The 13,658-nt window shown below is 38.9% G+C and overlaps 1 protein-coding gene across 3 annotated transcripts in view; it reads right to left on the reverse strand.

The window, feature by feature from the left end:
* Positions 1-9,733: 9,733 nt before the first annotated feature.
* The window catches only part of ATP2C1 (ATPase secretory pathway Ca2+ transporting 1), an 80,715-nt gene continuing 76,790 nt past the window's right edge, over positions 9,734-13,658 (reverse strand). For all 3 annotated transcript variants that reach the window (XM_084619389.1, XM_084619390.1, XM_084619388.1), the window contains 3 exons: positions 13,014-13,109; positions 11,487-11,628; positions 9,734-10,504 (listed from right to left, as the gene is read on the reverse strand). In XM_084619389.1, coding sequence (XP_084475515.1) covers positions 10,374-10,504; positions 11,487-11,628; positions 13,014-13,109 — 369 coding nt within the window. In that variant the 3' untranslated portion in view covers positions 9,734-10,373. The remainder of the gene's footprint in view (positions 10,505-11,486; positions 11,629-13,013; positions 13,110-13,658) is intronic.

Here is a 13,658-nt window from a genome sequence, read left to right on the forward strand (position 1 = left end):
TCCTTTCAGAAAATTCCACTGCAGTGGGGTGAGAATACCAATGTCTGTTTTGGAAGATGATTTGCTGAGATTGCAGCCAGATAGACTCTCATTGAGCTTAGTGAGAGCAAATACAAATATATGGAGAACAGTCTTCTGCAGAGGTGAGCCATGGTAACTCTGACCAAAAAGAGAATAGTTTCCATCTGCATTGGTAGATTGCATCCACCAGTTTAATGATGACAGGATTTCCATGGAACACAAAAACAGATATAGCATGGACATGTTGATTTCAACACCCTTGCAGTGAATGCAGGTGAAGTCTGGCATGCAACGTGTCATGTGTCCCAGAAGCGTCAAACAGGTTATTTGCATCATGGAATGCACATGGAGCTGCCTGTAACGTCAATTACTGTCTGGAACTTCTGGGGTAGGTACCTCTTCACTAGCCTGGAATCTAAGACTACTCCTATGAATTGGATGTTTTGTGTTGGGTTAGTGTGAATTGGACTCAGAGGCCCAGAGAGGTGAAGAGAGGAAGTCTTTTCTGACATGCTGTAAGGATGAATCCCATCTAAGCAGGGATATAACTGGACTTCTTGTCTCCTTAGCTGCACTGCCACTACAGCAAGAACATCGGTGAACAGCTTTGAGACTGTGGACTGGCCAAAGGGGAGGAGACTTTACTTGTAGTGTAGTACTGTGAAAGTAAGTGTCCTGCAGGTCTGGAGCCATGAACCAATCCAAAGAGGATGGCAGAGGCTAAAGTAACATCCTTGATCTGAAGTGAAGAATGAAGGCATTGAGACATCAAGGATCCAGGATGGGTCTCCATTTCCCCTTTCTTCTTCAGGATTAAGTAGTGGAATTAGAAACTTTTCCCTCTGAATTCTGGAGGCACTTTGTCCAGGTCTCGTAGCCTTCCCTCAGGCTGCTTCCTGGAGAGGAGGGATTCCTTCTCTCCCCTGACCTCCCCCTGCTCTCCTTTTAAGTCCATCCTTTTACCTGATCACACCCTTCCCAGGTGTAATCAGTGAAATTACAGTGCTCTCAGATTCCTTTAGCCCTTTTGGTGCCACTGTGGGTTTATACCCTATCAGAGGACAAGGAAAAAATAGCAAGCAGGTTTTGAGGAAGAGATCACCATCCCAGACCTCTTGCTTTCCTAGTAGTTGGTGATGTACTGGAACAGGCTGGATCTGTTTTGGAGAGGGTGATCTTGGTCTGGATACCACTAAGGAAGCAGTTTCTTAACATATGGGTCATACCTCAAGGAGACCAATAGAGATCCAGGGGTGGTAGTGGTAGTGAGGGGGAGGAGGGCATATGGGAGGCTCGCATCTTGGTGGTTCCTTCTCAGTCCAGAAGGCTTTTGGGTGCCTGTTTGGGATTCCTGCTTTGACTGTCTGTTCACATCCCACTAGGTTATCCAGGGTGGAGATGGGTTACATTCTGGTGAGGAGGATATACTGCATTCCTCTGAAGAAGCCGAGAAAGCAAATTCTTCTTCCATAGGTAGGACACCCCAGTCCACAGTCCTGCCTACTCAAGTTTATGGGCAGTACCAAAAGATCACAAGAGGGACCTGGCCTGTTCATTGCCTGTGTCTGTCCAAGGTCAGAGATTCTGAAATTGGTCCCACAGCAAAGTCAGCCTCTGCTAAGAACTGGCTTGCAGCAGTGCTAATGAGTCAGTGCTGGATGAGCTTCCGGCACCACAACAGTCACGCCAATGTGCACACCACAGGTTCTCAGCCAGCATGGAGCCATCCAGTGCCAGTACTCATGATGCCAGAGAGGGGCCCTCTATCTGAGCAGTAATGGAGACAGCCACTTTGCACCAGGAGCACTGTGTGATCTGTGATTTTGCTTTAGATGGATTTGAGCAAGGTTTAGCCTGAGGCTCTAGAGTGTAGGAGTACTGGGGCAATACTTTTGTCTGGCTCCCGATTAGAGGAAATCTGTGCCTTCCCTGGGCTCTGAAGTGCTGCTCTTGGTGGCCCCTCTCCTAGGTCAATGCCAGAAGAGTGGGGTTGCTGAGTGTCCATTGAGCTTGGGGTGACAAAGATTTCAATGAGACATTAGGAGTGTGACTGACCAGGTGGAGGCTTTCTTTCCGGTTGTTTTTCAGGGACTGATGTTGCCCACATCAATGACTCTAGGAAATGAAGCTTCAGTCTACCTTCTCTAGCTTTCAGCATGTCCTCTGAGCGAGACTTGCACACCAGGCAGCCTTCAGGCACTTGTCCTAGGCATAAGAGGCATCCCAAGCACCTGTAGAAAATCATTGCTGTGCAGCAGGATGGGCAAATCTGGACTCCTGGAGAAGTGACTTTTGGCTATTTTAGGCCTAGGTAGAGTGGGGTCTAGCTCTCATACAGGGGTGGTGGCGGGGTAGCAATCCTATCAGTGCCGTCAGCAGAACTTTTTACTACTACTGGGTAAACGAAGCTTATCAGCAGTAGATTTAGCTACTCTCTTTAGGTGAAGAGATGTACACACAGTGGGGTTCAGTCTCACAGCTATGGGAAATAAGAAGGAATGAGAGGCAGTTGAGGCCATCCCACCCCTTATATCTTTTGGCTACTGTTTGGAAGGCTCCCAAGGTGCAGGCACAGCCCCAGTGGGCACAGCTATTCAAAAGAATCTGATCTGTGGCACATGTGCAATTATGTGGACAAACACTAAAAAAAGGATATCTAGATTTGATTTCTGCATCATCTTTGGCTGTGCTCACCTTTCAATCCTGTGTCTTGTAGGCTCTCAGACTAGAAAAATATGTGAAGTAAAGGTGATTTGTCAGAATGATCTAAATATTTTTCTAGATAGAAGTCTCTCAGCTGGAGTGTATCTTCTCCCATCAAAGCGAGGAGATGGTCAAAACTAAAGTTCTTTTCCAAAATACACAATTAGTTTAAGACTTAAGTTAGTTTTACTACTTTTAGTTGTCAAACTTTCTAGGAGGATGCCTTTTCTTGGCCATTCATTTTATACCTGTGATTCTTTCTTCTATTTAGTGAAATTTTGTACTTCAGCACTATTTCCACATAGAAACTAAAAAATACTGACAGATTAAATGAACAACCCCTGGATAATCACCAGTCTTCAGGATTGCGTAGTGTTGTCTTAGGTACTCAGATACTATGGTGATGAGTATGGTATAAAAACCTGTATAGAAGAACAAAGAACTTCAGTGGAAGGCAAGCAAGGTGGTCTCAAGAAGCAAGGTTCTAGCTGCAGGCTATCACAGGAAAGCCTCATGGTAGTAAGTGAGCAAGTTGGTGCAGACGTTTATTTTGTAAAGCCCAAGATGGCAGCTATGTTGGTTATTTTGTTAAATGATTGTGGGTTTTCCTTCGTACCAGGTGATGAGATCCGGAAAGTTCTGCATACATACATACAGTTTATCAATAAGTTGGTTACAAAGTCACAGCTATTTCATTCTAATGGACTGAGACCTGTTCACTGCCCAACTGCATTGGTAACTTCCAACCAATTTATCCAGTAACCCCCCCCACACACACACACACACCCCCCCGCAAGGAAGAGGGATCTCTCTCTCTCTCTCTCTCACACACACACACCATCCCACCTTGTCTTCAAGAAGGAACTTTTATAGAGTTGCGGTCTCAAATATGGTAGTATTGCTTCAGAAGCACTCACTTGCAGTTAAAAATTTCAGCATATCTGAATATTTTCAAGATTGGCTCAAGTAGTACAAGTTCTGTAGGGATATTAAATCTAATGGGGACGTACCAATGTAGGCAAAATGAACATTAATGAATTCTCAAACAGGAAAGTTGTGTCAAACTTTCACAAGACAGATGCAATTTTACACATTTGCTGGAAGGATATTTCTCAATCTTCCTTTGCTCAAATTCAAACCTGTGAATTTTGACAAAGCTTGGAGAAACCCCCCACCCCGGTCCAAAAAAGTAAATATTAGAGAAATGTGAATAGAACTGGAAAGCCTGATGTGCCCTGAGTTCATTATGTTGATCACAATAAGTTTAGCATTAAGTGTTTAGCTCAAAAGATGTAATTGATGTGGGAAAGACATGATTGCAGTTATTACATTGCTGACAAGTAGTGGAATGAATTGATAAAGAGATAAAAAGAAATTAGATCTATAGTTTTGTTTTAGATTTCTGGAAGTGCTACTTGTATGATTGTCTGATTATATCAGACATGGAACATTACAGAAAGTTTGTTACTGTTTTTTTAAATTAATTTTTATCTGCAGATGGCACCCAAATGCAGTCCTACAGCAAGTTACTTAAAGACGCCTTTCTGAATGTCTTTCATTTTCCTATTAGCATCATTTTCATATTAGCATCAACTGACAACTATACAAACTTAAGTTTGTAGCCCCTCTCACTTTCATTGAAGTTAGATGGGATAAAACCAAAAGTCCTTTATCAGGCAGTGTTATCATTGAAACGGTTGCCAGTTTTGACTGGGTAAAAACTAACTAAGTGACTTCAGGATTTGTCCCTAAGAAGTAGTGTATTCAAAACTGATTGTAAGAAGTAAAGAGGTGGAAGATAGTATCAGTGCAGTGAGATAACTGTACTAAACTGTCATAACTTTAAACTGGTCTGTCTGCTTGACTATTTGGGGGTAGAACAGAGAGAAATGTTTCTTTTAAATGTATAATTTTTTTTTAAATGGAGTTTAATGTACAGTTTAGAGGAAAGAAATATTTTAATTTTGACAGAGCAACTGTTTTTTAAATTTGCATTTTAAAAATGTTTTACTAAGTTTGGATGTACAAAACAAATTTGTTCCAAAGTTAAGGTCGGATTTAACATTCTATTATATAGAATAAATGTAATAAGTCACTTATTTAAAGGTTAGAGAAAAATCACGCAAATTAAAAATGCATCTGCATTGAAAGTTAGAGGAAAATCAGGTTACATATGCATCAAGGAAAAGGTATAAAGCCTTTAAAGTTTTGAGATTAGTTACTTTTATAGTGGCTAATATGAATTTTTAATCCCTCAGATGCAGATAGCCAAAGTTTGTATTTACAGTAGAAAATAGTACATATTTATTTTACTTTTACATAAAAGGAATCTTCTGTAATTAAGAAGATCTTCCAAATATTTTTCTAATGACCTACCCACATACTAGGTTTTATTTTATTGAAGGGTGTAATACATAGATGCTCAAAATTTATTCTTTCACATGCCTAACATTCTGATGCAGTAGGAAGTTAGATACCATTTAACTGTAATAGGGATACTGGATTAAAGGCTCAAGATTGCTCTGGGCCCAAAGAGAAAGTCCAAAACTCACAGCTAGCTATGGAAACAAAAGAAGGAGCTGAGGCAGCTGGGGCTGCACAGCCCTTTTGGAAGCTGAGAATTCTAAATGTTCTGTGCTGAAAGTGGGCACTTGCACAACCCCAATCTAAGTGCTTCCTTTCCACAAGGCTCCTGAAGCTCTGTCACCAGGCCAATTCAGAGACTTGTTTTATGATGTTCCATGGTAAGAACTTTGAGGGGAGAGTTCCTGGTTACAGTAACCTGGCAAAAAGAAAAGGAGTACTTGTGGCACCTTAGAGACTAACCAATTTATTTGAGCATAAGCTTTCGTGAGCTACAGCTCACTTCATCAGATGCATACTGTGGAAAATACAGAAGATGTTTTTATACACACAGACCATGAAAAAATGGTTCTCTCCCCCCCTCCCCCACTCTCCTGCTGGTAATAGCTTATCTAAAGTGATCACTCTCCTTACAATGTGTATGATAATCAAGGTGGGCCATTTCCAGCACAAATCCAGGGTTTAACAAGAACGTCTGAGGAACAGTGGGGGTGGGTGGATAGGAGAAGGAATAAACAAGGGGAAATAGGTTACTTTTTATAATGAATCAACCATTCCCAGTCTCTATTCAAGCCTAAGTTAATTGTATCCAATTTGCAAATTAATTCCAATTCAGCAGTCTCTCGTTGGAGTCTGTTTTCGAAGTTTTTTTGTTGAAGGATAGTCACTTTGAGATCAGAAATCGAGTAACCAGAGAGATTGAAGTGTTTTCCGACTGGTTTTTGAATGTTATAATTCTTGACATCTGATTTGTGTCCATTTATTCTTTTACATAGAGACTGTCCAGTTTGACCAATGTACATGGCAGAGGGGCATTGCTGGCACAGGATGGCATATATCACATTGGTAGATGTGCAGGTGAACGAGCCTCTGATAGTGTGGCTGATGTTATTAGGCCCTGTGATGGTGTCCCCTGAATAGATATGGGGGCACAGTTGGCAACGGGCTTTGTTGCAAGGATAGGTTCCTGGGTGAGTGGTTCTGTTGTGTGATATGTGGTTGCTGGTGAGTATTCGCTTCAGGTTGGGGGGCTGTCTGTAGGCAAGGTTCCTAAAATGCAAGGTGAGGTAGGTCTGCATTCCTGAAGCAACTGGGGTTAGAGAAAGAGCAGTTAAAGGCTAATGTAAGGAAGAGTTACTGGGTTTTAGATCAGCATTAAAAATATGATACTTAACACCTGAAACATCAGAAGAAAGGCACAAATGGGAACATGTAGTTTTAACTGATTTAGGAAAGCATTAACCAATTGTGCACAAGTGCGGGTGGCATTTTGGGTTTAAACAGATGCCGATAAGGTATTATCCACTGCTGCACTCTAGCCACTAGAAGTGCCCTGCTCAGCACCAGAAAGACAGTGTGATCCACATTGCTGAGGATTAAGACCCATTTTAAAATCACTGATGCTAATCTGTAGACACTTGGAGATGCTGTAGGCCGATCCTCAGACAGTCACACAAAAGTTGGAGGTCTGGCAAGAGAAACCCTCTCACCCAAGTTTTCCACAATTGGAGCTGTTAGACACTCACTTTTGAAGAACAGGTCATTTACTTAGGTGCTTAAGTATGAATTTAGGAGCCTACATTTAAGTTCCTATAATTGAAAAACTTGGTCTCAAGTTTAGACTAGTGTCCTGCACTCATGAATTAAGTGTTTTTTCCCCTTCCTGTCCCTCCCATGACACTATTGCAATGCCATTTGATTTCTTATTCTTTATGCAGTTATTTCTTCTGCATTTTGAGGAGTTTGTGCTCAGATTTCATTTATCAGTATCTGGTGCATATGTAGCTTCTAGTGACTTCTGATTAAGTTCTACAGTATGCGTTTCTTTGAGTTCTAGAACACCTCTTTCCATATTTCCCAGCTGTTCAAACTTAGCCTCATCTAGATTTCTGTTGGCTTTGCTGTGGACTTATCCTTCGTAAAAAGATCTCCCCATCAGAACAGTCAAGCTTACCGAAACAGATTGGATTGGAGCTATGGCAGTGGAGGGATTGTTTTCTTTCCTGAAGCCTTAATATAAAGGCTACCAGTTTTCTCCCTGAAGTCACTTACTCTCCCCAACTGAAGAGTACTCCTGGCTGATAAGAAAGTGTCCCAGGACTCTGCAACAGGAACATTTTCTTACTCAACATTATGCATGACAAGTGCAATTCCCATGATCACAACAGTGGGAGAGAACATAAGGACAGTAAATACTTTGAGAGTTACTCACATCTACTACATTAGTGTGTTTCCTAAACAAAACACTTCCTCTATCCTTAATTGAACTGGGTGCCATGACTGGGAATAGGCTCACCTAAAACTCACATTAGGTAATGTGCTTGAGAATATAAATAACTTCAAAAATAGATTAAAATCTGATTTCTATTGGCACCAATGAGGATCTGGGACTCAACAGAAGCCAAAGAGTTTAGTATGTCAATGTCACTATATTTCCCATAAATTTTGTTTACACAATATGGAAACATCTGAAAATTAAAATCAGCTCATGCACTACAGAGTAGGCAATGGTTTCTATTTCTGCAAAACAAACATTCTGTGTAAGGAAAAATATTAAATTATCTACCAAAGAGCAACATGACCAGTGTTTTAAGTCTGCGATGGCTAATAACCAGATTTTCTGCAGTTTTAAAATACAAGATGCTTTTGAAAAAGATTGAGACTGTGTGTCAGTCCCTATATGTATCATGGGAATGGTAAAAACATTAATATCCAGCTACTACTCCTATTAAATATAGATGTTCAACAATACATGTTAATAATTTATCTATAGGAAGCAAGCTTTAAGATATGCAGGGCCTGAGGTTTCAAGGACATTGTCATTTACTACTGTTCACATTTATAATGAAGTTCAGATTTACACCATAGCATGTACTAGAGATTTTAAAATACAAAGTCCCACTGACCTACAGTAGAACCTCAGAGTTATGAACACCAAAGTGACGAACTGACCAGTCAATCACACCTCTCATTTGGAATCGGAAGCACATAATCAGGCAGCAGAGACACCCCCTTCCCTCCCCAAAAAAAGGAAATACAGTACAGTACCGTGTTAAACAAACTACTAAAAAAAAGGGAAAGCAGCATTTTTCTTCTGCATAGTAAAGTTTCAAAGCTGTATTAAGTCAATGGTCAATTGTAAGCTTTTGAAACAACCGTAACATTTTGTTCAGAGTTACAAACATTTCAGATTTCAGAGTAGCAGCCGCGTTAATCTGTGTCTGCAAAAAACAGGAGGACTTGTGGCACCTTGGAGACTAACAAATTTATTTGGGCATAAGCTTTCGTGGGTAGCTCATGAAAGCTTATGCTCAAATTTGTTAGTCTCCAAGGTGCCACAAGTCGTCCTGTTCTTTTTGCAAACATTTCAGAGTTTCGAGCAACCTCCATTCCTGAGGTTTCATATCTCTGAGGTTCTACTGTAATTTCCCAGAGTTTCTAGACTAAGTTTAAAACTAGTTTTAAACCTGTTAAGACAGTTTCCTGAAAAGTTTTCTTCCAGAAAAGCTTGAAATTTACACTGAGAAGTCAGACTGTAAAAGGAAATAGCAAGGAGTTTTCTTTGCAGGGCAGGAGAACAAAAGCAGCAAAGATAATAGATAGAATTAAGCTTCTTCAGAGAGGAAATGATTTCATACTGCCAAAGAGAATTACAGTGCACTTGTTTCCAAGGGAACAAGTTACTGCATACTGCTTTATCAAAACATTTGTTGGGGGGGGGGTATGCTAGAGGTCTATAAAATCATGACTGGTGTGAAGAAAGTGAATAAGGAAGTGTTATTTACTCCTTCTCATAACACAAGAGCTAGTGGTCACCAAATGAAATAGGTAGCAGGTTTAAAAACAAAAGGAAGTATTTCTTCACACAACACAGTCAACCCGTGGAACGCTTTGCCAGAGGGTGTTGTGAAGGCCAAAACTAACAGTGTTCAACACAAAAAAAAACCCCACACTAGATAAATTCATGGAGGATAGGTCCATCAATGACTGTTAGCCAGGATGGGCAGGGATGGTGTCCTGAGACACTGTTTGCCAGAACCTGGGAATGGGCAACAGGGGATGGATCACTTGATGATTTACCTGTTCTGTTCATTCCCTCTGGGGCACCTGGCATTGGCCACTGTCGGAAGACAGGATACTGGGCCAGATAGACCGTTTGTCTGACCCAGTATGGCTGTTCTTATGTTCTTAATAACGTTGAGTGTGTGGAAAACACTCGAGTGATAATGTAGTGTTTGTACATTAAAACAACCATGTTGATAGTGAAACACGAAACTGGTATCTGCAGGAATGCCAAAAAACCAAGCATGATGATCTAGTGTAAGTGCCAGTTTCATTCAACACACCAAGTTAGACATTCACACACACTTTAAGAAAAGCAAACATTTACTTCAAATTGCAGTATAGGCTTTTCAATCACAAAAAAAAAAAAAAAAAAAAAAAAAAAACAGTGATCAGACAGTGGTCACGTCCTGTGCAAAAAAAACTTAGGATATACAAAAAAATAGTAGCACAAGGTACTTGAGCCATTTACACATTGCCGGATAAAGTAAATAAATACAGTAGCTGAAATATGGCACAGGTGCCTCAGATTCTAAACCAAAAGGAATGCCTCTGAAATGTTTAAGTTTATCCTTGCATTAGTTACAAAGTCCCACCACCATAAAAGTAAAGGAAAACAATTAAATAAAAACAAACTAAAATATTTATATCTAAGATGGTTTTTGTACAGGTATATCTCCTAAGTGCAGAAGGTGGGACTCAGGCTTTGACATTTCTCTTTAAAGTACCCTCCAACACACTTTACAAAGTTCTACTCAATCTCAAAAGTAAATTTATATTTGAGGGAAAATGTTACCAAAGTTGCATAATTTAATTTGTTACTCCCACAGCTGGAAGTTTTAAATCTCAACAGTCTTGAATATCAGTGTTCATCTTTAGTTGGTGAAACACAAAACTTGACAAAAGCCCTCAGGATTTCTTTATCCTCCAAATTCTTTGTTTTGCTTTCTCTTACATCCTCAGACTGCAATTCCTAGTTTGCAAATAAAAGAATGCAATATGCATCATACATCAAGAAAAGATGACGAAGAAGAACTTCCACGTTTGTGGATCTTTTCCTTGCTTCTCTCAACAACCTTCATGATCTCTGCCACTATGCAGACAGAAGAGGTGAGGCCCAGAAGAAACAACAAATCTAGAAGAGACAATTGGGTTGATTTTAACTTTGCTTCTTGTGCTTTTGCTAGTCTTTCTACAACCCAAGTCATACATTATGTCCTGTACTCCAGAACAAGTTAAGGTATCTTTTCTTTCTTATAGGCATTCTAATTGTTGAATATATACACATTTTAAGAGTCAATTTTTACAGGATAAAAATTAATGTATATATGTTACTCAGAATCCTTGGGATTGACAGAAAATTTAAATCGAAATATTTCATTCTATATTTTAACTATTTTCTATTAACATTTGTTAAAGTAAGAATGTCTAATGTATTACTATAAACAATATATTTCAATCTTATTCTGAATAGGCAGCTTTTTGGAAATGAAACCTGTAAAGAAGGAGTGATATTATACAATGAGAAATACATGTATAGGAGGTAATTAATTTTCATCTCCAGGAAACCTCAGTATAAAATCACCATCATTACATTACTGTTGGCTTGATAAAGTTAAGATACTTAAAGTGATGGCAACTGTGGTAAAACGGCAACTTCTCAAAATCCTGACTGACATTTTAATGAAAACAATCCTAATGATGTGGAATTTCTACTTCTTTTTAAAGAGACATTTTCTGGTTAAGCTCAAGTTTTTAAAATTTAGTGAATTAAAAAAAACCCCACAAAAAAACCCAGAACTTCAAAAAAGAATAAAAACTGATCAGTACTTCACTTTTGCATACATTGGAATTTATGCTAGAAAAGAATTCTATGCATATGACGTATTTATGGATCTTGGAAGTACTGAGCCATTTGTTTTGTGCTTTTCATATACATGTAATCATTGTTCTAAGCAAACTTTAACAGGACTTTGTACAAGATAAGGCTCTGCACCATGTGCATTTCATCTATGTATAAAGGGCAAAATATGTTCTATAACCTTCTGCCACTGGATTTGGGGATTGATCATCAATGCCTAAAACAGAGCTAAGTGGAAAAGGAATACTTTTCTTACCTAGTACACTCAAGCTCTCTGTCTGGAAAACCTTCTGAAGCGGAGGAAAGTAAATGACCAGTAATTGCCCCATTATAGATCCAAGAACCGCATAACAAAACATTTTGTTACTGCAGAGTCCAATCTCAAACACAGATTTTGTCTGCGAAATAAAATAGTGAATTACGTTATATCTGTAGTTTTAATTCTATGATCTCTCTGTGCCTTAGTTATTTGCAACCAGTTATACAATGCAAAATTCTTTCCCTATCATTTGTTTTTATCCCAACATTCAAAAACTCAGTGACAGATTTGGGACAATCCAGAACAAATTCTGAAAAGATAAAATAAGATGATCCTATGTGATAACTATGTGATTTCTATACTTAATGAATTGCATGTTGTCTCAAGATTGAGCTGTTTTCTGTTTAAGGTTAGGGATCCTTCAGAATGGAGAGAGGCAATATGATGGACACCCACCAATAACAGTACAGATGGATTCAGCACTGCTGAATCCACTTGTTGTAGGCAGAAACATGGTCTAGGTATCAGAAAGACAATTTAAAAAACAAACTGAAGAAATTTTAAAAAGTTAGTGATATTTAACTTAAAAACCATGTTCTCATTAATCCACATAATCCAGATATACAAGGTTATTTAGGCACCTAAAGAGGCAGATGGTCACTTCATGGGATTCACAAAAGCACCTAAGCAGGTTAAATGCTTAACTCCAATTGATTTCAATGGGAGTAAAGTGCCTAACTTACTTTGGCACTTTTGGATATCCTACTAGGCACCTATCTGCATCTTTAAATGCCTAAATACACCTTCATAAATCTGGCCCTAGGCTAAGAAAATAAAATGAGGGGGAATTTGCTTCTGCACATGTACAATAAGTATTAATGGACATCTATTGTCAGTGCAACAGATTCATTCAGAACGTATCATGAAAATATAGCTGGCCAGTTAAGGGTCTATTTTCTCACAGTGCAACTGTTTTTTGTTTGTTTTTAAACGTGTAATTCACACTGATTTATTTTCATAACAAGGCTTAGCATAACAAATTTTCCTTGCTTTTTGTGGATAGCAAGTTAACTAGAGGGATTTTATTTTGTGAAGGTCCCTAAACAACTGAAGGTATTAACTGGTATACTGTAAGGGAAGAATGATTATTAAATACATACATGCAGCAATACAGAGACACTAGCTTTTGCGTTTTTAATTAAGTTTTCTTACTCTTGTGAGTTTAGGTCAGCATTGCTAGCCTAATGTTTTGGGGGTTTCATGCATCAATTACCCCAAATTAAAACCCTAGCACACTGACGTGTGACTTCAAATGCTAGCCTGTTAAGCCTGTGGAGCTGCTGAGCTTGTTAGCTCACATTAAAGCTGTGAGACATCACTTTCTCACATGATGAGAAAGTACATTTAAGAAAAAGTCTGAAGCCCAGAAATTAAATGAGCACAGCTTCAACAGAAGAAAAGTATAGTTACTATATAAAGGGACAAAAATCTCAGGATACTTATGTTAGATATAGGATTGCATACCTGAGATCTGGAACTCAAAGCATTGAACATATCAAAAAACACAAAACAGGTGAAGGTCATCGTTGTATCTCGAGGTGTTATGACATTATCTCGTAACTAACGGAAGAAAGCAAGAAAATGGCTTCAGTGTATGTAACCTTGTAAATGAACAAACATTCAAAGCATTTATTTTAAGGAAGTTTTGTTCTAATATTTGGAAATAGCAAAAACTCCACTTTTGCTAAATCAGCTTGTTGCAGTCAAGGAACAAGCACTTACATACATGCTTATAAACTTTAATCTCATTAAGTAGTACTCTTAATTTCAGGTTGTGATTAAAATTAATGGTGTGATTTTGCAAATATTTATGCACAACTCTGAGTACAGGAAACTAATACATTACAATCAATATTTGATATTTCCCTCCTTTCAGGATACGAAGTTATGTGGTCATTTTAGACCACCAACCACTTTCAATGCCCAAAATGCTCACAGAACATATTTGAAAAGCACATCTGTGGAGCTGTGGGGGAGAAATGGGGAATGCTTTGAAATAAAATTACTCACCTTGTACAGTAACTTTGGTTTTTCAAGATGTTCCCCCAGGGGTGCTCCACTTCAGGTGCACATGCAGCTCTTGAGCCCTGGATCAGAAATTTTCATTAG

The sequence above is a fragment of the Lepidochelys olivacea genome, assembly GCF_965140295.1.
Source record: "Lepidochelys olivacea isolate rLepOli2 genome assembly, chromosome: 2".
Lineage (NCBI taxonomy): Eukaryota > Metazoa > Chordata > Testudines > Cheloniidae > Lepidochelys > Lepidochelys olivacea.